Here is a 24,974-nt window from a genome sequence, read left to right as displayed (position 1 = left end):
TTAATCTGGAACTATTTTAGCAGGTATTAGTAGATATTAGACTGGTGACCTCTCCAGGGTGTGTCCCGCCTCTTAACCTATCACAGCTGGAATAGGCTCCAGCACCATGGGGGGAAATGTATGTATGAATGAATGGAGTTTCTCCCATTAAGGCGCATCCATAAAGATAAAAATAACACTCTTTACACTCTTGACTCCAGAAAGCCAAGAGAAAACCTAAATGTAAAGAGGGAAACCTGAGGCATCAAAATGTGAATCCACAGAGGAATGGGTCATATCACAGTAAGCATATTACTGTGCAGGTTTCCAGCAGTATGTTTGCTGATAATAAAAATAAAAACTCATCGGTGCACTGGTTGCTCAAACCTCTGACCATTAACTCATCAGTGTGAAGCTTCAAACAGTTGACATCCTTCTGGCTTCTGGTCCCCGTAAGAGATCAGGCTCTTGATCTTATCTAATCCTTTGTGGTTGTGACGCTGACCTCTGCTGAACCTGCAGAGTAACCAGCTCAAAATCAGTTTACGTAATAACTGACCCGTGCAAGCATATTACTACAATTTTAGGACCATAGCTTTTATTCTGTCCAGAGTCCAAAATAAATAACTCATAAATAATAAATTTCCTATTTTGCTCAGGTAGCAGTGCCTAGTAGAAAATGCTAATACACTGTTTGCACGGAGGCTAAAATAAACATCGCTGTGACACTTTTAGTCCTTCAGCTTTAAAGGGCGAGCCCGAGGACAAGTTTCTGTGGCCTTTAACAATCAGAATTGTTTACAAAGAAGTGCACAGGATTAAAACTGAGTCATAGCCATGGTTTTAATGCATATTAAACAGGTTACACACAAAGGAAACCAATGAATTATGATAGTGCTCTCAAATGAAGCATTCTAGAAACAGGCAGAACAAGGGTAACAGCAGAAATGTCTTTAAATCTGTGCATTGCATAAGGGAACAAAGGTCTGTTTTTAACTGTAACATGTAGTTTTCACTTTGGAAATTTTAAAAAAAGGGAAAAGTTCCTGCATCGTGTAACAAACTACATGATGTACATGCACGTCATCTGAGTTTGGCCAATGAGCCATTTCATCACATTTTACGTTAAAGTGAACTTCTGTACCAACATATATCACAACCTTAATTGTTGCTTTCCTTTTGTGGTTGTGGAACTGTACAAATGAACAGAAAGATTCTGTGAGCTAATTATTTCAATATGATCGCTGATTTTACGTTTTGAAAAAGGAGTGGGGTGACGGGGCTGTGGGAATAAAGACTCCCATGCAAATTCCTCTGCAAAATTCAAACTGATGCTTATATTTAAAAGAAAAATAATCCATGGGATCAGTCTTAAAGTAAGGCTATTTTACAACATTTCTAGAGAAAGTATATTTTCAAAATATACAAGAGTTGCCATGTCCGACAGCAGCAGAATTTTTTTGTTCCACTCTTCTACTTTGTCAGAAGGCACAGGCACAAACCACAGCCACCACCACTATGTTGCCAATTGTTGCCAGGACAGCAATCCACAGCCAAATGGTGTCACTGGACACTTTGCCGTCATCCTCGGCTTCCGAGGGCCGCGAATAGCCAGCGTTGAGGTTGGACGTGGACGTCTGCAAGGACGTGTTGCCGTTGTACGGAGAATCCATGAAGGCCCCGCTCACAGCCGGGAATTGCTGCCAGGCAAGTAGAGAAAGAAAAACAAAACTGGGTGATTAATAAAGTCAGGTGCAACAAAACGAATGACAAGCTGAAATATGCGATTAAATAGGGTTTTAATCTGGTACGCAATATTTTAAGGTCTTTAACCTACAATGTAGTGATGAATTGGTGATATAAAAATGAAAAATATTGCAAGTGAGCACCGTTTTCAGTACAACATAAATAATAGAGTGATGAAAGGCACAACTGGAAAATGATATTTTCTGTTCAGGTTAAACAAACAGCTGCTCCTGGTCTCAGGAGAGCTAGCGTACAGTGACGAGAACGCAGCATCTCAAAGGGATTAATTCTCAGACGGATTAACAGTCCGTCACATGCTTCACGTTACTAAAAGCTGCAGAGGCAAACACAAAGAGGATGAAAGAGAAAATCAGAAAGCAAACAAGGCACAAAATGAATCCCATTTTTAGTCTCAGGTGGAGGTGTTTGTCCTCTGTGGGCTTTCATATTATCCCATCAGACAGGAAAGAGATGCAGCCAGTATTCGTAGAAATACGAGCACACGCTCATGTATGTTTACGCTCTTCTTCCAGCCCTACGCACACATTTACACGCATGAGGTCCAAGCCACCTCAAGTTTTAGCCACTTGCTTAGGTTATGTTGCTGTCACTATTCATCCCGGAGGTGTGACACACACGCACACGAGGTTGAAACTCAGGATGCGTCGGCGTAATCCGCTGTAACGTTTCTCACAAACTCACCAGAACACCCAAACACAACCACACAGGGTGTCTTATACTCTTAAAGCAGAGACTGCACAGTCTGCGATACAAACAGACAGCCCAGTGACCATTAATAATTCTAGTTTTCACCCTGACAGATGAAAAGTTCAGCTGCGTTTCACCCTTGGACTTGTAGGTATTTAGGCATGTTAAGGAGCCGTTCTGTGATTGCTGAGCAACATAATGTTCAAACTTGACTGTCCAAAAAAGGTGAGTCGGATCTGACTGTGTCTGGAAATGTTCATTTATTTGATCAATAGTATATTTTTAAGAACTAAACATTACTTCTTATCTATACTCATTAGTTTGTTATTTATTTCTGATCACTGCGATCACCCCCACTGGAATAGGGGACGGATGATTTGAATGTAGCTCTTCAAATGTCACGTTCATCCGATGAACAAATGTTTCTGACGCTGCGTCATTGTGACTGCAGCTGAGGTCAGACCTTTGTGACTGTGAACACAGCTATGGCTCTGGGATGTTTCAAACATCAGGTTCAGTTTGACCCCAAGAGCTTCTCAGGCAGCGTTTATGTCCCCATCTACCCTCTCTACGACCTAACTCCAGATGTGACTTCAGGGCAAATTTCACTCATACAGACATTTTTTGTTTTTTGTTTTTAAGAACTCACTTCGTTATCACTGAATATTTACAAGAGAACTCTAGCTGAGTTTAGTGAATATGCTTTCTGTACAAGGGAGCGGATATTTTTACCTTTGTGAAGTTTAAACGCTAATTTTGAGGAATGAGCAAAGAGTCATTTGAAGCATGACATGAGAACATGGTTCAAATGCCTGCTAGTTTTAACTAGTAAGACTTCTTCTGTCTTCACACCAGATAAAGTACACAAGATTTAATGTTTGTTTGGTTTTATTTTAGTTTTTGGCATGAACTATCTTTGTATCTCATCACTCTTTGACCAGCTATTGGGCACAAAGACAAAAAACTGCCAAACAAATCCAGATTCAGGCACAAATATTGAACATAATGATGTATAAAACAGCTAATCCTCGATTTCAATGCATAAAAATCCACTGATCACACGGGGATCAAGCAGAGCTTAGGCTACATGTCCCAGCCAAGCAGATCGCAGAGCTTGTAGTGTACATATTAAATCCAGCGTATGTACAGTATGATGATGTTTTCCAATATACACGATCGTTCATTCCCAGCTGTCTCATCTTATCCAAAAGCAGCTGCATGTTTTCATACCGTCCTTGAAAAAAAGGAAGAATTTAAAACATTGCAACCATTAAGATGTGGCAGCATAATTTATGAGAAAACTTTGTGAGTGCCCACAGACGCCATCTAATATCTATATTTAATTAAAACTGCCTCCTGGGATTTTTCACAAGTGAATGCAGGTTTGGAGAAATTTATCATAAACCAAGCAACATGCAGTCTAATCAGAAAATCTAACCATATACATATATAATAGGGGTGCAACGATACTCGTATCGATACTGAACCGTTCGATAGAGTGCTTTCGGTTCGATACACATATGTATCGAACAATACAAATTTTTTTATTTATTTTATCAACTTTTCTTCTGACGATGCTGTCTGTGTTGAGAGCTCAGTGGATCTGCGCTCGACTCTTTTCCAAAGATGAGTGATTTCTCGATTAGATAGATTTGTTTTGTTTTTTATTTTGTTGTTTCAGCAACATTAAATTTAAAAACTGTACTTTTGAGTTAAAATATATATTTATAATTTTAATAAATGACAAATTAAAAAGGCATGAACTTTTCTTTTGTATCGAAAAAATATTGAACCATGTCACCAAAGTATCAAACCGAACCGAACCGTGAATTTTGTGTATCGTTGCACCCCTAATATATATATATATATATATATATATATATATATATATATATATATATATATATATATATATATAATGAAGGCAAAGCATACTGTAACAGTGGGAGTTGTGAAATCGCTCACTTTTTCATTAGAAAGTCTGTGCCCAGAGGCAGTGTCTTATTCTGCGAGTAAAAGGAAAAGGTCATCAAGAAAAGCAGCATGAGCATGAGCAAGTGTTATTACACCACATGGTTGGAGGACAAATTATCCAAAGATATAATGAGTTTGTTTTTAGGATGACACAGTCTGAATTCAAATAGTTTCATATACTGTACGCTATGACTCCGCGTGGTCAACTGAAAGTGGAAGTCGGGTCGTACTGTATGGGTGCTAACACATTAAGATCTAATTTCTGATTTTAGTTCTTTTTTTTTTTCATTTTACCTTTATTTGTTTATTTGAGAAAAAAAGCTCAGTCTTTGGATGGAAAATCTGATATTAAAAGCCTGTGGCGACACGAGAAAGGATTCGGCAAATGAGTTACAAATTAATGAATTAATGAACCGCGGCACATGCAAATGCTGTGCTCTTAGATGTGAACCAAAGACATCCACTGCAGTATTGTACTACAAATACAATACTTTTCAGCAGTGTTTTTACATACAACCAGCCACACACACTTAACCACACATCTACTCTCACACACAACAAGCTTACAGTCACTGCACTGAGCAGTGTGAAAAGGCAGCAATCTGTTCAGTCACATTAAAGTTATATAAGGAAGTGACGTCTTTCAGTGCTACAACATCTTCCTTTAAGTGCTGTTTTTTCACACTTTAGCTCAACATTTTCACTGTGTCCCAATCTCAGAATTGTATGTGTCTCCAGCTAAAAACGACTGTGTTTATTTCTGGATTGTGCATTATAAGATCTAGAAAAATCTAAGCTTGTACTGCAAACTGTAAATAAAGAAATCTAAAGAAAGACATTGAGTGTATATCGTGAACCATATCAGAATTGTTTCAGTTAATTTTCTGTTAAATATTGGATTTATCTAACTCATTGTTTTGCTTTCATTTTTTAGCCACTATACTATAGTAGGCGTGGTATAAAAAACAGCTTTAAATTCATCTGCAGAATTCATCTCCACAAATACGCTGATATATAACTGTATCTTGATCAGTATGATATAACTGCAATAGAAATGTTGCAAATTAAGTCATATAATAAGTGAGGTTAATCCTCTTCTAACTGGATACCGCACGGACTGAGTACTAGATAACTGAGATTTAATTACAGACCACACACATCTAGAAGAAATACCAATCACCAATCACACTCAGAGTGAGAAAGTGATTTAGCAGTGATAGAAACACACCTTCAGTCAAGAAAAAAGCTAAATAGAACCCTAAATTAAAATACATAAATAAACATAATCTTAATGCATATCTAACTCTCAACAAATAGACAATCATATTCAGCCTGTTGCTGGTCCTGAAAATACAGATCACCTTCTTGTTCACTCTCAAACGCTCTAAAGTAACAAAACAAGTCAAGTGCAAAGCTGCTGGGATACTGAATTTGAGAATGCACCTTACACATGCTTGATCCTCTGTAAGTGTCTGTAAATTCGTCCAAGTTTAACATGCCTTGCATCTGATGCACGGGACATTTTGTCATGCTTTTGATACCAAGAGCAATCTCCATTAAGATCATACGAGTGATTAAAAGTTTCCAAGTGATTCCAGGAATCCTTATACAAAAATCGATGTATCTAAAACACACCATATAATGACAAACAAGCTAGAAAGAAAGTATGAAAACAGAGAGTTGTACCTACTGCCGGCTGTATGCGAAGAAAGAAACCAGTTCTTAGGATGCGGTCTGTCTCGTCCTGCGCTCTGACTTAGAGTGCATCCAGAAACAGAGAGGAGCTGCGCTTCATGAGAATGAGAGACCTAACTGCATCTGAGAGAGACACAGTATACACTGAGAGAGAGAGACAGAGAGAGAGAGGTATCCTTTCCAGTGAAAGTGAGAGATGAGTGTACACTGTGAGAGCATGTGTGTGTGTGTGACAGCTATAGAGATCCCACTGTGAGAGTATGGATGTAAAAATGTGCGTGGGTAAGGGTGGGAGTGGTTTCATCTCCGAAACAGCTGAGCTGGAGGTTTCTAACCTCACTCTGACAGACTATTTATGTATCAGTGAAGGAGAGCCCTGACGGACGGCGAGAAAAGTGAAAAATGATGTTGTTCAGCCGCAAATGAGAAGAGCAATAGGGCGGAGGTTTGAGATGCATCCACTAACAGATTTGAACCAGCGGCACTGTGAGAACTCGGCATTCGACTCAGCTTGCTTAGTCAAATGCATGTTGGCATTTCGGGAGCTCGTGTACAAATATTAACAGCATTCATCTGCATGTACGAGTGAAGCCATATGCACAAATTAGAGAACATGTGTGTAAGATAGCATGTCTCGCAGCTTGTGTGCGTCATGCTCTGTGAATCCATGCAGAAGACAACTGTCTCAACATGCAAGTTGTCTCAGTCATTGTTTAAGACCGCCGTACTCTTTGTTAAAACATGAACAAAGGGTTGGTCAAGTATTTGCACTAATACACAGCAACAGTGCCTCCTGCTCATCCAGTTCAGGGTTAAGATGGGTCTGGAGCATGTCACAGCTGTCAGGTCACCAGTCTGTCGAAGGGCCAACACAGAGAGACAGACAACGATTTACACTTTAGATTCACCAGTTAACTTAACATGCATGTCTTTGGACTGTGGGAGGAAACCAGAGTAACCACAGAGAAGGCATGCAGGCACAGACAGGACATGCACACTCCACACAGAAAGGTCAGTGGATTTGAACCCAAGACCTTCTGCTTTGATGCAAAACTGCTAACCGCTAATACTAATGCTTAATTAGTAATTCACAAATAACTACTATATTATTAGTTACAAGCCCCAAAACAGAAACATACAAGTAAAGGAATGGAAAGAGAAGATGTTTGCAAAGAAATAAAGAAACAAGAATCAGAGCAGGTCTTCTGCCTCTTAACTTTTCACTTCCCACCCGTCACGCCGTAATATGTAAACTTTTATCCTCCTAACTCTATCCTGATGTTTGCCTGAGACTTCTGCCTCTGCTTCTACAAATCTTTATGCCCTGCTTTTGACCTCCTCTACATCTTTCTCGCTCTTCAAATGTAGTGACATCATCACCCATAAAATTAACACATTGCTGTTTTGCTTTCCTTCTCACATCATCTAACCTGCTATTTTTTCCTCCACTATCCTTTCATGAATCTCTCCCTATTTCCCTGTGCATCACTTTACTCTCTTAATTCAAAGCGTGATAGTATCATCCCTCCCTAGATGATGTAGCGTATAGTGCTGCAGGACTTGTAGTACTGCCGAGATATATCTATATATATTAGAATTAGAGATTTCTTCTGTTCATCTGCTTAGAATACGTTGGCATTTGAGTCTACTCTCTGTGCCCATCTGCATGTGCATCCTGTTGTTGCTTAGAGTGAGGAAGCACATGTGTAGCCTTTATGTTTCTGCATGAGCATATGTGTTGGCATTCATTTGCTTGTCTCTGCTCTAAATGAACAGGTGCAGGAAATGCATGCCTATGTAGATATAAAGCTTTATTCTGTGTGACTGTGTGGTTGCATACACGTGTAAATGTATATGTGTCCAGGACAGGCATGGTTTATAAAGTTATGTAATGTGCTTCTACACTGAGGGCAAATAGAGAAAGCGCCTTTTGTAATCCCACACTCATGTACACACAAGACACAAATGAATGCACACACATATGCTGCAGAAACACGCATTCATCAATCACTGAAAGCGCACAGTTATCTAAAATTAGAGGGGATTGAAGTGAAGAGAAAAAAGATGGAGAGAATAAAGAGGTCCATACTCACAGATGTTTTATTAGATATTCGTCTTCAGAGACGTAGTGTATCTTTATATTTAAAGTGTGTTTCAGCTTTATATGCAATATCTTTAAAGACTGGGAAGATTATGTTTTCATTTCACCTTTGACAGGTTAGATATTGCCATAACTGGGATCTTTGGTCCATATGGTACTTATTTAAGAGAAAAACATGGATGGAAGAAAAAGGGGAAGAGAGAAGGAGAGACAGAAGAGAGAAAAATAAAAGGCTGAATAAACAGCCTCACAGCATCCAGCTGTTCATCTTCTTTGTGAAACATCTGTCATAAAATTACAGGCAGTGAAAGCAGAGGAAGGGGAAGAAAATACAGATGAAAATGATGCTTAGCTACTTCTTTATTGATAAAGTTTGCACAGTTAGCTCTGGACTGCTCTGTACCCTCACTAGGCATTTTCTGCATGGTTTTATTATATAAGGAATGTTATAATGTGTTATCTATACATTAGATCTGTAGAATCTCCCCCCAAAACACTTCTGTAACAGAAGAGGCTCTCGCTAATAGGCACAGGTTAGTTAGCATGATCCAGAGCATTTTAAACATGCAATCTATAGAGGATTTATATCTGATGAACCAGCAAACATTTCTACCTAAAAATGTACTTATTGACTACATGATGTTATTCTTTAATAATAAATCTGATATTTGTTCAGTAATGGAAATGCTTATTTTAAAAAATGTCAGAGATGCATAGAAAAGAAAATAATATTCAAAATGAACCAGTTCTTTGATACAGTCTTTCTCCAGCCATCTATCCATGTTGTTCTAATTCGGTGTCTTGGGAGATCTGGAGTCTATCCCAGTTGTCAGGTCAAGAGCTGAGGTATAACCTGGACAGGTCATCAGGGCTAACATTGACAACTCATGCTGACACTCACACCTACTACCAGCTACCACCCTGAGCACACCCAACTTTACCTGATCACAAGTCTCAGTTTTACTACACAAGATAATTTAAATAAATAAATAATCAAATGGAGTAATAAAGCAAGCTTGAGTGGCTTATGGTTCTGAGGCCACGGCACTGGGTTATTATTCTGTGATTAAAAGAATAAAAGATCAAAAAGGTACAATATATGCAAATCATTAAATTACATTTGTAGAGTTTTACAGACCTGCTGATATTGTCTCCTGCTTGCAACAAGCCTTAGAGCCTTTGAGACAAACCTAGTTTAACTGAGTTCATTTTAAATCACACCCAAGACATGATGGTTTGCCCTGAAATAAATGACACCAAGCAAACTAAATCAAAATGTAGTATGCAGCTGAAAATAATTTCCATAATTTATAAGTTAATGAGCCATGTGATGAGAAGAAATGTCTAAGGCGAACTTTAGCTGAATGAATTCATGATAAGAATTGAAGCAGCAATTGTGCGAGGAGAGGGGGAAAAGAAACAAAATGAGCAAGAAGACGAGAGAAAGAAAAAAAGAGATGACCGCACTCGGTGATGAGCAAGTGCGAGTACTCTGCAGAAGAGCCTGCTCTTATGGCTGGTTGAATCTTTGCTTAGTTTTGCTGGAGGCTTCAAATCCTGACTGACAAACAAAGAGCAGCATTCACTCAGTTATTGTGTGCTTCAGACACACACACATACAGTATAGGTAGTGTAACTTAATGTCACTTATGCATTCAATTGCAAAAAAGGATTAAAGGATTTAACTGAATTTATCAGTTAAATACAGTGGGGCAAAAAAGTATTTAGTCAGCCACCGATTGTGCAAGTTCCCCCACCTAAAATGATGACAGAGGTCAGTAATTTGCACCAGAGGTACACTTCAACTGTGAGAGACAGAATGTGAAAAAAAAAATCCATGAATCCACATGGTAGGATTTGTAAAGAATGTATTCGTAAATCAGGGTGGAAAATAAGTATTTGGTCAATAACAAAAATACAACTCAATACTTTGTAACATAACCTTTGTTGGCAATAACAGAGGTCAAACGTTTACTATAGGTCTTTACCAGGTTTGCACACACAGTAGCTGGTATTTTGGCCCATTCCTCCATGCAGATCTTCTCGAGAGCAGTGATGTTTTGGGGCTGTCGCCGAGCAACACGGACTTTCAACTCCCGCCACAGATTTTCTATGGGGTTGAGGTCTGGAGACTGGCTAGGCCACTCCAGGACTTTCAAATGCTTCTTACGGAGCCACTCCTTTGTTGCCCGGGCGGTGTGTTTTGGATCATTGTCATGTTGGAAGACCCAGCCTCGTTTCATCTTCAAAGTTCTCACTGATGGAAGGAGGTTTTGGCTCAAAATCTCACGATACATGGCCCCATTCATTCTGTCCTTAACACGGATCAGTCGTCCTGTCCCCTTGGCAGAAAAACAGCCCCATAGCATGATGTTTCCACCCCCATGCTTCACAGTAGGTATGGTGTTCTTGGGATGCAACTCAGTATTCTTCTTCCTCCAAACACGACGAGTTGAGTTTATACCAAAAAGTTCTACTTTGGTTTCATCTGACCACATGACATTCTCCCAATCCTCTGCTGTATCATCCATGTGCTCTCTGGCAAACTTCAGACGGGCCTGGACATGCACTGGCTTCAGCAGCGGAACACGTCTGGCACTGCGGGATTTGATTCCCTGCCGTTGTAGTGTGTTACTGATGGTGACCTTTGATTATATAATCTGATTATGTTCGTATTTTAGTCTTTTTCCTATTCATGATGATGTTTGAGCGCAGAGGAGTTCACAGGGAGCACGCCATGTGAACTCCTCTGCACTCAACCATCATCGTGAATCCTGGTCTTGTTATCACTTGAACAACCAAGTCACGCTGCCATGTAACAAAATCACATGTACATGAATTACTGAATGTGTTACCTCATAGGTCATCTGACCTTATCAGGAATGCTTCTGACGGTTGTATGAAGCCAAGTTATAATGTAATACATAAAAGGAAACACTGAAATATTGCACCGGAGATTATACTACACTGCCAAGATATCATAGAAAATGAATGAAACACGTCACTGCATTAACATTTAAAGCCTCGGTAATGTGAATAAACGCAGACCAGAATGATACAGAACACTGTTAGACGGTCTAATGCACAACACTGTCGAATGATTGCTTTTTTCCCATGTGCTCTAGCCAGGAGTTGCTTCCAGCACGATAGCATCTTGATACTTGCCCAGGAATAAGAAAATAATGACAAAACATGGTCCACTTACACCTTTAATACATCAATTGTTCCATATCCAAAGTTCCAGGTGAAGATGTAAATGAAGCTTCGGTTGCTCTGCATCAATAAATAGCAAGTGCTACAGAGGAGGAGTGAGCATAAAAGGAGTAACATTTTTATGGGCTGTAATTTCAAATGAACCTTGTTAGGTATTTTAGTACCATGGTAGCATTTACTGGATATTGTTTTATAGTGACATTATGCAGGAAAACTCTGTCATTCAATAAGGCCCCTTTGTTTTAGTTATTTTTCTCTCTGACCCAAGAATTGATGTGTAAGACTCACAGGCTGGTACCCCAAGGTCGAAAACACCACAGAGATGAGACCACTTCCTTACTCCCATCCTCCCTTTTTTCTTTATCTCCTGGAAAAGGCTCGTTAAAGGCTAGGTGGTTCGTTTCAGAATTCACTAATGAAAGAACTCTGTATTTTATGTCTAGGAGTGTATTTTGCTGGGATGATCATAAATTATAGCTGAGCTGATAAACTACACACAGGATACTTCTTTGTTCACAAGGCAGGAAGACGTTTCCTTATTTGGTCTGTACCGGTTTGAACTGGGAAAGCTGACACACGACCCTTTTTTTTCATCTATATAAACTGCTGTGTATCAAATAAACCTTTGAGTCGATTTGGGAAGACAACCTGAAGCAGTCTGTGTTTCCTTGTTCTCCCAAGCTGCTCCCGAGCTCGTACTAACACGCTGAATGGCATACCTGAGTGTTACTTTAAATAATTAGGAATCTTAGAAGGAAAGGACAGAACTCTGCTTATCGCTCACGCCACGGAGGAAACCCGGGAAGGCAATTTCCTTCAAACCTTTTCGAACAGCTCAAAAAATATCACCAAACATCCAAACCATTTTTGCAATTTGTCACAAAATGTCCAAAACCGGAATTTCCCAGGGAGACAAAGAGGTGCAACACTGAGAGATGAAGATTGAGGATATGTTAGAAAGATTATTACAGTTTTTCTCAGTCGCTTTGGTGCATTTCTCACAACAGAATTGAACTCTCCACCACTACTAAGGCACTTCTCAAAACAATTAGTGCAAACTGCAAAACATGGTGGATAACTTGCAAAAGTGAGTCACTCCATCAAAAAGAAAAGTCAGGTGTCCAAAATAAGTTGTCAATGCATCAACAACAAATCCCTTGAGCAAAACAGACAATACATTCATCAAAAGCAAGTACTGATACCAAACAAAGTGTCAGGGCTGTCACAATTACAAGTCATTAGACCAGCACCTTTGGTCACAAAATCACATGGTCTGAACATGTTCCCATTGTGACGGATGTCTTTGTAGGTGCTTCCCAATGACATGTCAAGTCCGGACCGCATGCATGGCATGTTGAAAACCATAAATTGTAAAGGACAATCAAGACACTCCATATGCACTCTTGATAATATTTAATTGAAACTGTTCACAGCATTGTGCAAACTGGGGAAATACAGTAAATCAAACATTTTACAGCAAACAAACTCACCTAGACAGTAAACCTCACTGCAGTAGTTACGACTCAAAAAAAACAAACTGAAAAACAGACACTGCTGCATATCAATCATTGATATCTAGACGCTCCCGTCTGTCTGCCCACATATTTGCATCAACATCACAGCGTATGTCAGCTCTATCGATGCATCGGGGAAAGTATCTTCTGGAGTGTCGAATCCACCCTCTGCAGGACTCTGCTGTGATGTCATCACAAGCTGCATCCATAGCTGCTAGCAGGGTCATTTGGGTATGTGGATGCCTGTCATATACCTTCCACCTCCAGGAAGAGAAAAACTCCTCAATTGGATTCAGGAATGGACTGTAAGGAGGAAGAAACTCCATAAGCATCCTGTCGTGTGCTGCAAACCACTGCCTGACTACAGCAGAGTGATGGAAGCTTACATTATCCCAAACCACTACATACATTGTCCGATTGTCACCAGGATCATCCCTTCCATTTTGTGGGATCAGGTCCCTATGAAGAGCATCCAGAAAAGCCAACAGGTGTTGTGAATTGTATGCACCAATACGAGGAATATGGGTGTGAACACCATTCTCTGAGATTGCGGCACACATTGTAATATTCCCTCCTCGTTGGCCTGGGACATCAATGGTGGCTCTTTCTCCAATGTGATTCCGTCCACGCCGTCTGCCTTTTGCGAGATTGAATCCCGCTTCGTCAAGATATACAAACATGTGCAGGGGTTCCCTGGCCTCCAACTCCAGGATATGCTTTACAAAGGATGAGAATCAGACAGGTCTGTAATGGTGCATTTGGCAGAACAGATTGTACAGTTGGAATTGTACATAGGATTACAGTAACATGCATAAATGTAGGTTGAGTACATGGCCTAAACTGTTACAGTGAACAGAGGTACATATGCGAACATGTGTTACCTGTACATACTGGTGACGGAGCTCCTTCACTCGATCACTGTTCCGTTCAAATGGCACTCTGTACAATTGCTTCATGGACATTTCATTCCGTCTGAGGACTCTGTCTATGGTGGAAATTGATATTGACTGAATATTTCCGAAGATGGTGTCATCGTTTACGACAGTTCTTTGTATTTCTCTCAGTCTCAAAGCGTTGTTTGCAGCCACCATTGCACAAATTCTTTCCTCTTGCTGCGGAGTCATAAGTGGACCTCTTCCACCTCCTCTAGGTTGTCTGGCAGTCCTTTTTGAGATGCAGATGGGAAAACACACACATGTAAGCGCAAACATGCTTACAGTGATTGTCACAGGACTATCATTCAAAACTCCTTTCTTTACATCATTACTGTATTGTACCACAGCACACTATGCCACACCTGGGCCAAGTCTGCGCTTCAGTTACAGTACGTCTATGTGTAAGGATCTGTAAGGTCATGTCCTAATGCAAGTCTCCTGTATGACTATGAAAGTGCAGAGCAAATTAGTTTGTGCTGCATACTGTAACTAGATTACGGTGTGCTCACCTGTTTTCCCGACGAAATGTCTGGATGATAGAACTTACAGTAGTTCTCCCAACATTTGGCTGCACCCTTCGACCAGCCTCGGCCATTGTGAGGCCATGGTTTATCACATGATCCACAAGTGTTGCCCTGATTTCGTCAGGAACGTGTCTATGTGGTTGGCCTCTTCTCACCCGGTTTTGTCCTCGTCCTCCACCGATCCTCACTCCTCTTCCACGAGGCTGACGTTCCATGTTCTGCTGTTTTGTAGATTCAGTATGCACCTCATGCCAATCCTGTCTGTTGGTTTACATTACAGTATATATGTACTTGTGGAGTGGGGGATGCTGTGCCGCGGTTCACCTGTGACTGGGTAGGAGAGGCTTTTCATTGGTTGCAAGTAGGAGTGACACACACCAATTTTCATTAGTGTGAGATAAGGTTCACCTGAGACATGTAGTTTATGGAGATTTTCATGGGAACTCCTCCAAAATAGGGTTTTCAAAATGGGTGTATGAATCGTTTGACAAGCTGTTCAGCAATTTTGAGTGCACTGACACAAGCAATGCAATGAAGACTATTAGTTGTAAGGACAATGACTATTCAGCCGGTACAAGTATGAATAATTGTGACATTCATGATGAAAGAAAGGAGATAGTGATGAATAGGAAGTCAAACGTGACCATTCTTTAGATATTTGTACTCACTCAACTGCTTCATGTCCAAAGGCATTTGCCTTTGGACGCAGTGAACGTGAAACCGCCACAGGGTTGTGCCAAAACGACTACATGTTGTGGTGGTTGAACTAACTGTTGTGCAATGTTTAATTCTGTTGTGAGAAATGCACCAAAGCGACTGAGAAAAACTGTATTAATTTTTATTTTAAAAAGGTAAGGAAATTTAAATCTTACATCTGATGCCCTCATTTATTTATAGTTTTTAAATAAGATATTTGATTCTACATTGTGATTATTAATTTTTTTTTTTTATATCAAATTGAAGTATCTAAATTTTGTGTTATTCAAAGGCTGCATGAAAGTTTTAGGGAGTCTGATATAGTTTAATGCAGTCTAAACTATTTAGTTTGCAGTATTGTTGTACAGCTTACAGTAATGCACTGTGTTGGATTGGTGCAGAGCAGGCTGTGGTGTTCATGGTCAATATTGAGTTACATAAATAATAAATAACTTGAAAATTTTTATATTAATTTCATGTGTCTAGGGGTTGAAAATCAGCCATATATCTTGTGAAACATCTACTTATATTTTGTTAAAGTCAGTTAGGCGAGTCCATAAAGAGCAGTGAATACTGAAGTAACAGCACAGTTGATTACTGCCTGTACACAAAGAAAAATCTCCAGGAGCTTGCATTACTTTATGATCAGCCCACCTGTCAAATCCACTTTAATCCCTCATATTATATATATATATATATATACATATGTATATGTATATATATTAGGGGTGCAACGATACTCGTATCGATATTGAACCGTTCAATACAGTGCTTTCGGTTCGGTACGCATATGTATCGAACAATACAATTTTTTTTATTTTTTTTATCAACTTTTCTTCTGACGATGCTGTCTGTGTTGAGCGCTCAGTGGATCTGCGTTTGACTACTCCGCCTAGGCTGCACTGTCGCGTGCAGATCCACTAAGCGCAGCGCAAGCTAGCAAAACAGGAGCTAAGCTCGTTGCAACATGGCAACTACCTCAACGCTACCTGAAATTGAACCTCCCCCACCCTCATTCAGATCTGGTGTTTGGAACTATCTTGGTCTCCATGTGAAGCGTGACCCTGATGGTAAGTGCGTCATGGACAAAAGTAAAACAGTATGTTGGATGTGCCACGCAATGCTCAATTTGTGGGAACTAGTGCATTAGCGCAGTTAGCTTGTTAATGTGTTGACGGCGTCCAGCCCCACGCACGGGGTGATCCACGGTAACTTGTTAACGGAGATTTGCCGCGTTATGGCGTTAATGTCATTTTAATGAGATTAACGCTGACAATAGTGGGAACACAACGAATATAACTACACATTTACGCCGACATCATCCTAGTGTAAAGACAAGTGGAAGCAGACAAAAACAACAAGCATGCATGCTACAAACTTTAACCGAGTCATTTAGACAGCCGTTAGCACATGATTCTCCTTATGGGGACCTGATATGTTTAATATGCTGCCCAGAAGAAGCGTATAGTATAGCTTTTATTTTGGAAAGAGCCATTTCTCTGTAATAAACTCTCTTTTCCAAAGATGAGTGATTTCTCAATCAGATAGATTTTTTTTTTATTTTGTTGTTTCAGCAACATTAAATTTAAAACTGTACTTTTGAGTTAAAATATATATTTATAATTTTAATAAATGACAAATTAAAAAAGCATGAACATTTTTTGTATCGAAAAAATATTGAACCATGTCACCAAAGTATCGAATCGAACCGAACCGTGAATTTTGTGTATCGTTGCACCCCTAATATATATATATTAAAGCATACATTTAGGCAATGACATGTTCATTGCATATATCAAGTCTAAACTTAAATAGAAGATAGGAAATAGGAACTGTTCATCAGAAGTTAATTATCAAGTTTCTAAGGTGAAGTGTGAGTTGACAGTTGAATTATTTATGTAGCAATGTGCAGTTGTGTCCATCCTGTCTCATGTCTGACGTGTGATACTAATCTATCATGCCAACCATTGTGAATGAATAAAGCATCACAGAGGTTATAGTACGCCGCAGGGCATTTATGTGTCCTCCCCTCCGTGCCTTTATTTGTCATGACTTAAGTTATTTCTCAAGGCTATCTCAACCCTGTGCTGAAGGAACAAACACGTGAGGTGCTTCATGCAATGTTAAACGACATACAGACATTCTTTGAAATCAACAAAAAGACTTCCCAAACAATGTGAAGCACACAAAGTAGAAACAAAGAAACTTTGTAGGCACATTTCATACACAATGGCTAGTTTGGATTTACATAATTACATAATAATTGCATAAAAAAATTAAAACACCTTTAAAGTGCAAAACATAAAACCTTGTAAAGTATATTAAAATCAAGGAACCCAGTTTAAAGGAAATGTAAAAATAAAGAACCAAGGCAAAAAATAAGACACTACAGAAGTTTTCTCTGGAAGCTCGCTCCATATTTATAGTGCATGCTACCTTAACGCTTAATGCTTTTTCCATCTTTATGTCAAGACAGAACCTGCTCTGTAGTACATGATCATGCTCTGTCATAATATATATGAAGTACTGCTTTGCAACCTTTACACAGTAGGGGTCAAGAAGTTGTAGAAGTTGGTCAGAAAGTTAGTGGAAAAGCAAAATATTACAGAACGATTCATGTCAGCAGTTCAGCGTCTGATAAATAGAAACTCTGGGTATTAAAGAAATGCATGACTCACTAGTGTAACTGCTACAGAAACTGTTTATATACAGCTTCACTTTCAAACTTCCTCACTCATTTTTGCTGACAAAACACGGCTGAGAAAACACTTTAAAAGCACAGACTACCAAATAATTCACACCGGATGAAATGAACAACACCAAACATGGCTTGGAGCTAAATGTAGTTTGGTAAACCTAAGTTATGTATAAAAAAAAGCTTTACTTAGTTTATATACACACATACAGATAGATAGATAGATAGATAGATAGATAGATAGATAGATAGATAGATAGATAGATAGATAGATAGATAGATAGATAGATAGATAGATAGATAGATAGATAGATATTGTGTGTGTGTGTGTGTGTGTGTGTGTGTGTGTGTGTGTGTGTGTGTGTGTGTGTGTGTGTGTGTGTGTGTGTGTGTGTGTGTGTGTGTGAATAAATAAATTCACTATAACACAAAAATGTCTTGTGCAAGTCCAGCAGTCACATGTGCAGTCGATGATGCTGCCAATGTCACGTATTTGTTAAGGCCGTTGTGATTCTTTGCCATGTTGTTTGGGATGATGTGAGCCCTGAATACTGATGACATATGCTTTACGCGGAGGTCAAGTAACGGGTGGCAGCTGTTTGACTAATGTGCTGCCTGGGCATGCCTGAAAAGAAAGTGGGGTTCAATTCCAGGAGAGAAGATGTGATACTTAAAAAAAAAAAACTAATTCCCTTCCTATTGTGGTCCTATATTGATCATTATTTTAAAAAATATCAAATATGATTGCAGTTAAACTACTTAGATTAATGTAGTTTTACTTGTCCTCAGTACTGGACAACTGGACATCAGTAACAGGGAACTTCTTAATGCTGAAAACAAAATACAAAAAAAAAGTATGATCACATATTTTGGTCATAAATGTGTATTCAGGCAGAACAGCAAACGTATTAGTAGTTTTAGTTCTCAGTATTACATACATGCTTTACTTTACAGCCCTGTAGTTCTGTATAGATCACTGTATGAATGTGGGTAACTTATTTGTTAAACAAAGCAATACGAAAATCTGATCCATGTTTCTTTGTTTTGGATGAACTGGAAGAACGAGCTGCTCGTGATGGATCCAATTTGCTGTGTGTGCTACGCAGATGTCGCTCCGAAGCATCTGATAAACTCTTTAGCAGATGGTAATCTGACCTATATTTACATCGCACACACTTTGATTGGCATTGCTTAATTAAGACCAGTCTAACAGTCACTCCCAGAAAGAAAAAAAGGGGGTTGGGATTGAAAGAGAGGAAAAGGGTCAACAGAGGAGCAGTCTTGGAGGTTTGCTGCTCAAGGACACGCAGCATCTACAGGATTTGACAAATACATATTGAAAAAAACATTTCACTTGTTTCCTTTTTCTTTTAACTCTTCTGAAAGGTCAACCTTGAATTAGGCGGATTATGAAACTGATTTCTTTGCCACTATATTTTGTGCCATATTTAATGTAGTGGAAACATTATATTTACATCCTTCATCAGCTCAGTTATGACCTTTGAGCCTTTCACTTGAAAATACGTTCTTTTCTTAACAAAGTTTTGGAGATGCGTGGTTTTGACGATGTTGCAACACTGACAGTTAGTGTGGGGTGATTAAAGACCACACATTGAGCACATCTGATGAACTATCTAAGAACAGATGGCTATCAGATGAGGCTTTCCATCAAACTCCTTCAGCCAGACAGAGTTCACGTCTGGAGCAGAGAAGCTCAATGAGTAGAGGATTAAAGGGAACTACCACTCAATTGAGGGATATAAAACTGTTTATTATTGGTTGAAAGAGTTTATATTTTAACCTACAGCACACATGCAGAAAGTCTAACCAGCTGTGTGGAAAAGCTTTGAGCTTCTGTTGCCATTACTTGAGCATGTCTTTGCACTGAGGGTGTGTTGATTTAGTGCCCATAAGCAGATGGTAACAGGAGACTTTGCACAACAGGGTACCCATCAGGAAATAGGTACCCAATCTCCAAAACTACTGTGTGTGATACAGTGACATCTCCTCTTTGTGCCTTTGCATCATACTGTTTGATATATGAAAGCTATTTTTGCCAAATTGGAAAAATTATTTATTTCCCCAAACAGCAGGTTTTCAGATGTGATAAATAAATACTTCTGTGGCATATTTCATCGGGAGTCTATTAAACTGTGTCTGTTATGAATGAATGCTGTCACAACCACTATCTTTTTTTACATTTTGTCCAAAGACATGTAAAAAAATGGTTTCTAACTGTCAATAACACTATTTAGTCCTTTAAAAAAATCCTTTAAAAATGACCCGTCATATCTGTAAGTTAATTTATCCTTTCCACATAAAGAAAGATGTATCTATTTTATATTTGCCATTAAATAATTATGATTTTTTTTTTTAAAAAGACAAGCTAATAGACAGCCTAGTTACTCAAATATTTTCTTATGAAAAAAGTAAAAAAATCATCTTTGGAGATGCACTATAGATGCTTCCTATTGCAAATAAAGCACTACAGTAAAAGTGACTCAGTTCCTCAAAGAGCACATTCAGTGATAATAGGAGTTTTACTGTGCTTGCACTTAAAAGCCTGTGGACATATTGCAAAACACATCTGTAGGCTTTATAGCCCTCCAATACCCAAACGGGTCACTACTGCAACATAAAACATTGCCCTCAGGTTATAGCTAAAGCTCAAGATCATAATTCAGAGGCTGGGAAAAAATGAGAGAAGAATATTCTTTCATGATTCAGAGTAACAGGATAGAGGCTGCTGTGTTAACCTTTAAAGAAAAAAGTCCAAGTTCTTATTTTTGTAAGCATGTTGTTCTTTGGATGCTATTTTAATGAAAGACTTTTAAATGAACTTAGTGGACTGGAAAGCTTCACTGGATAAAAAGTAAAATGTTGAGTTGCTGATGTGCAAAAACTGCTTCATTCATGCATCCTGAAAATGGAAAGCCCTCTATCTGACAGTGATGTGATTTTTTAAATTATAACACTTGAAGGCAAATCAACATACAGCAAAGGAATATGCATTCAGTTTGAGTCATGTGAGCAGTACCCTCATGGACAACGATGTCTTTGTGAACAAAGCTGTACCCCAAATTGTTCTCAACTGTATTTCAGTCCATGTGAGTGTATGGCTCATGGATACTTCACTCCACTTTGTTAAGAATTGGCAGAAAGACGAGAAAAAAGCAGCGCTGATGTGACTCAGTTGTTTAAATCAAGCGTGAGTCCTTGCTCGCGTGTCTACTTTGGGAGAAGCTACTGCACAGACTGCTTCTGACTCATATCTGTATGTCTGCTCTGTCTAAAATTGTACAAATAATGTGCAATTTTGTACTCTTCAGTGTACAAAAAGTTTTCTAATGATTCAGTGACTCAGTCTACACACTGTAGCTACAGTTCCCAAGTAATAATAAAGGCTGATAAAAGTAGACAGTGTGGGATCTGTACTTTGTCTACTTTTATAATAATTTCACTACAACACACTATGTCTGGAAAACCTTGATTACTATGAGATCAGGCTGTGGGCTTTTAAAGCGTTGATACTGGACAACATATGAACATTTGACCACTACAGCCAGGGAATCCAGTGGATGTAGCAGAAGTTGGTGGCATGGTCACTGTAAATGAGTGCAAAGTTGTTCTAAATGATAACCAGTTTTTAATAAAGGTCATCGAAAGGCATAGGTCCCCTGTAATTAAATGGAATTCCACTGTTAATTTTAAATTACAATTTCATTATATTTACCTACAAATTCTTAAAGGTAAGAGTAAGGGGGTCACAAATCAGGTTTTTACTTTAAACGAATCAATACTATAAGGAAATTTAAATATTTAAAAATTTATTACAGTAATAGTGTGCAGTTTAATGGTAATATTTCCCCATCTGACATCAAAAGTACACTGTACTATGGAGTGGATTCACTTTGCCTTTTTACACCTTTAGATTCATTAGGTTGTTGTGTATGATGGGTTTTTCTATTCGTCTCTGTACTTTTATTTTACTAATTAAAATGTGATAAGGACTATTCTTGTTTTTCAGCTTACAAGAAAAGAAATACCTGTAAAAATTTGGTCTACGTGACTTTATAATGATGGAGCTGATTCTAACTCGGTTTTTTCTTTTCTTCCACTGTTGTGGTTTAAATTTAACTTTCAGACAGAGGTTTCTTCATGCTTGTAAAACACATGGAAGCCAAGGTTAAGCCACTCCATATCGTACAGTGTACTTATGACGAAAGACTGGGAAATATTGTTTGTTTTAAGCAAAATTGCCCAGAATTTATGCAGTACTTCAAATTTCTTACAGTATAATTTGTGTACCCTATTCTAGGGTAGCAAATCATCCTTTAAGTACTTCTAGGTAAATATAAATACATATTAATTTCAAACAAAATACAGTGAAATTCCATTTCATTACAGGGGAAGTATTATAACAGTGTTACCTCTTTGTCTTATGATGACACATTTTTATCCTGATGGGAGTGCTCTCTTCTAAAATCACATTGTCTCAATCAGTTTCTACCATGATCCAGTATCTCGTTATCTCCTCTTTAGTAAAAAAAAAAAAAAAAACTTTTTAAATATCCTTCTAAAAATCATAAAGTGAGAGCTTATATGGATAACCATATTTCTGTTTCCTTACCTGTGCAGACATCAGTGATAATTCCATTGTCCCGGGGTCAAAGGTTGCCAGCTAGAGCATCTAAAGAAGGCGGTCTTTAAAGTAGAAGTCAGACAGCTGACAGCAAAGAAAATAAAAGGAGAAGAAAAACGAGTATGAGGGCTTCAAAACGACACTGCTGTGCTTCACTCAGTGTACTTGTGAATGCTTTTCATGCTTCACAGAAGAGTTTCTTCTCTCAATACATGTCTCTCTCTCCCCCTCTCCCCCCCCTCACTCTCTCTCTCTCTCTCTGCCTTTGTGGATGTGCATGTTGCACATAAAGCATGCTGATATGGCTTTGGCACTAAACTCCACGTCTTCCTGTTACAACTTACTTTGGATTGAACCCCATAATCCCAAAGTGGATCCTTGAATTATGAATGTATTGCGTGCATGTTTTTTTTAACCCCATTATAAAGGAGTCACAGGCTGTGATTAAATCATGTAGATAATAAATATTTCCCCTATGTGTTATAGGTTATTATTTTGTTATAGTGTCTCTTAAAAATGTATTTTTGGCTCTTTGGCTCTTTGGGTGAGGGAAACCTTTGACTATAAACAAAAGTTTCCATTTCTGGTTTGTGTTTAGTATCTTTTGAAATGCAGCACACATTTAAATATGCATTTACATGTTTAGAAAGGTCCTAAAACAAAGTTTAAAATAGTCTCTTGGAGGATTTCCTCTTTATGTTTTATATTGATTTAGGTAGGGTAACAATATCTTAAAGATTAATTTACAGTTTTTTACAGACGCTAGGACACATTTCCCAATACTTAGGTCACTTTTGCAAAACACTTCACACAATCCTCCTAACTGACCGTCAGCTTGGCAAAGCAGTTCATTTCACATTCAAAATGCACTACAACTACCAAAACACTTCATTCAGGTCTCAAATAAACTCATTCTTCCAGAACACTAGCAAAGGTTGACAGCCGACAAACACACTTTGTCACCCACAAAACAATGACCTAAAAAACACTAACAACATGTAGCATTACACAGCGTTTTCTTGTGTAAACCAAGGACACATCTCTGTTTATAATTTCAATATATGTTACTGGAATGAATCAGACATCATGCAGAATTCGTTAATATTTGTTTATGTATTTTTATTTTTTTGCACTAAGTAATCCCAAAATACAAGAATTTGTATACACACCATCCACTGATACACATACAATAGTAATGCTAATCTACTCGGTCTTCTCCATTTGGCCACAGGTTCTCATCCACATCACATCTTATGTCATCTAGGGCAACACACCTAGGAAAGAATCTTCTGGCATGCCAGAATTGAAGGAGTTGGAAAATTGAAGGAGTAACACCTGTGTAGATGTTCATCTACAATGAGAATCAGCTGTGGCTGGTTAAACTGCATTTTTAGATTTAAAATATGTTTCACTAAAATATTGCTGTTGGATTTTGCTGTCTTTTCAAGTTTTGCATTGTGTTATTGTTTTGGCCATGAGTTTAACAGTTTTGAAAACAGTATGTAAGCACATGCAAAATGTCCTGTACGTACAAAGCTTTTTGGCAGTTGTTGTGTCTGAGTGAGAAGATAATTCATGAAATTTGAGAGATGTAGTCATTGAATGCATTTTGTGCCAAAACAATGATAACTGGTCCTCAGTTTAGCCCACATAGACTTCTGTTGTGCTCACTGTGTGAGGAGTTTTGCAAACGTGACCTAAGTATTGAGAAATGTGTCCTAGCGTCTGTAAAAAACTGTAAATCTATCATTAAAAATTTCTGAAAAACAAAATGCAATAACTTTCCTGTTATTCAGTTCTTATTTTCAAACACTAAGTACTGATGACCATCCAGAAACAGCTAATTGTTTCCTGCTTTATATACCCCATGATTATTTCAGCAATAATGTTTTCACATCCAAATGTACCAGAGTGCAACAACAATAATTACACTACCTGGGACTCTGTATGCCGTACAAAGAGATACTTTTTGATGATGATACAAATTGCCTCTAATGACTGTAGACCTCTATAGTACTTTGTGCCCTTTGCAGTGATTTTCAAATGCATGACAAAATAGTCCCTGCTCTAACCCGTGTGTGTGTGTGTGTGTGTGTGTGTGTGTGTGTGTGTCATAATTTAGCGTGAGAAAATTACTCCACATTTATGTGCCCTGCATGTCCATGTGTAGGCCGGGCTGTTTCAGAGCTTCGTTGTGCAGTACAGAGTTTGTCACGGTGCCTGAGGGCTGGTGACTCCAGCTGTCAGTGGAGAGAGTGAGACACAAAGTCAACTTAAACAAAAGAGTGACAAGTGAAATGTGTACGATTCGAGAGAGAGGAAGCAGATCCACAGATTGAATCAGTTCGCTGCCAAAATTAGTTTGTGTGCTCACATCATGTTTATCAGTTAAAACCCACAGGAAGAAATGTGGTTTTACTGGGTACATTTCTTTATCACACTTCCACGTCCAATCACTGTAAAACACAACTTTAACAAATACAATAAAAAAGACATCATAGCCACAATTTTTTTCACATATTGTTTTTTTTAATAAGGCTGTTGTGTGAATG

General features: G+C 38.5%; 1 protein-coding gene and 1 long non-coding RNA gene across 4 annotated transcripts; both read right to left on the bottom strand.

Moving 5' to 3' along the window:
• Positions 1–645: 645 nt before the first annotated feature.
• Positions 646–22,577, bottom strand: LOC147314467 (uncharacterized protein C14orf132). Of its 3 annotated transcripts, none has more exons than XM_086262811.1 (2): positions 22,411–22,577; positions 646–1,679 (listed from the first exon to the last, which is right to left on the bottom strand). In XM_086262811.1, exons 1-2 carry the CDS (start codon positions 22,435–22,437, stop codon positions 1,461–1,463), a joined length of 246 nt encoding a protein of 81 aa, XP_086118937.1. In that variant the 5' UTR covers positions 22,438–22,577; the 3' UTR covers positions 646–1,460. The 3 variants fall into 3 exon arrangements, 1 of the variants encoding a protein (XP_086118937.1); XR_015124852.1 differs by lacking the exon at positions 22,411–22,577 and adding an exon at positions 6,098–6,351 and having other exon boundaries at positions 1,539–1,679; XR_015124851.1 differs by lacking the exon at positions 22,411–22,577 and adding an exon at positions 6,094–6,351 and having other exon boundaries at positions 1,541–1,679.
• On the bottom strand, positions 12,815–14,066 carry LOC147314468 (uncharacterized). Its single transcript, XR_015124850.1, has 2 exons — positions 13,812–14,066; positions 12,815–13,646 (listed from the first exon to the last, which is right to left on the bottom strand). It is a non-coding gene; the product is annotated as an uncharacterized LOC147314468 (long non-coding RNA).
• Positions 22,578–24,974: the final 2,397 nt, after the last annotated feature.

This window comes from Aulonocara sp. 'chitande type north' Nkhata Bay, linkage group LG14 (genome assembly GCF_057382095.1).
Source record: "Aulonocara sp. 'chitande type north' Nkhata Bay isolate Kocher_YH1m ecotype deep benthic linkage group LG14, A_spYH_male_GT1.1, whole genome shotgun sequence".
Lineage (NCBI taxonomy): Eukaryota > Metazoa > Chordata > Actinopteri > Cichliformes > Cichlidae > Aulonocara > Aulonocara sp. 'chitande type north' Nkhata Bay.
Note: the sequence above shows the minus strand (reverse complement) of the source record. Positions and strands in the feature narration are given on the sequence as shown.

Excerpts from the sequence above, each read along its gene's own strand:
- LOC147314467 (XM_086262811.1), bottom strand. The coding sequence starts at position 22,437 with ATGGAATTATCACTGATGTCTGCACAG. Across the intron at positions 1,680-22,410 it reads TATCACTGATGTCTGCACAG|CAATTCCCGGCTGTGAGCGG; the intron begins GTAAGGAAACAG and ends CTTGCCTGGCAG.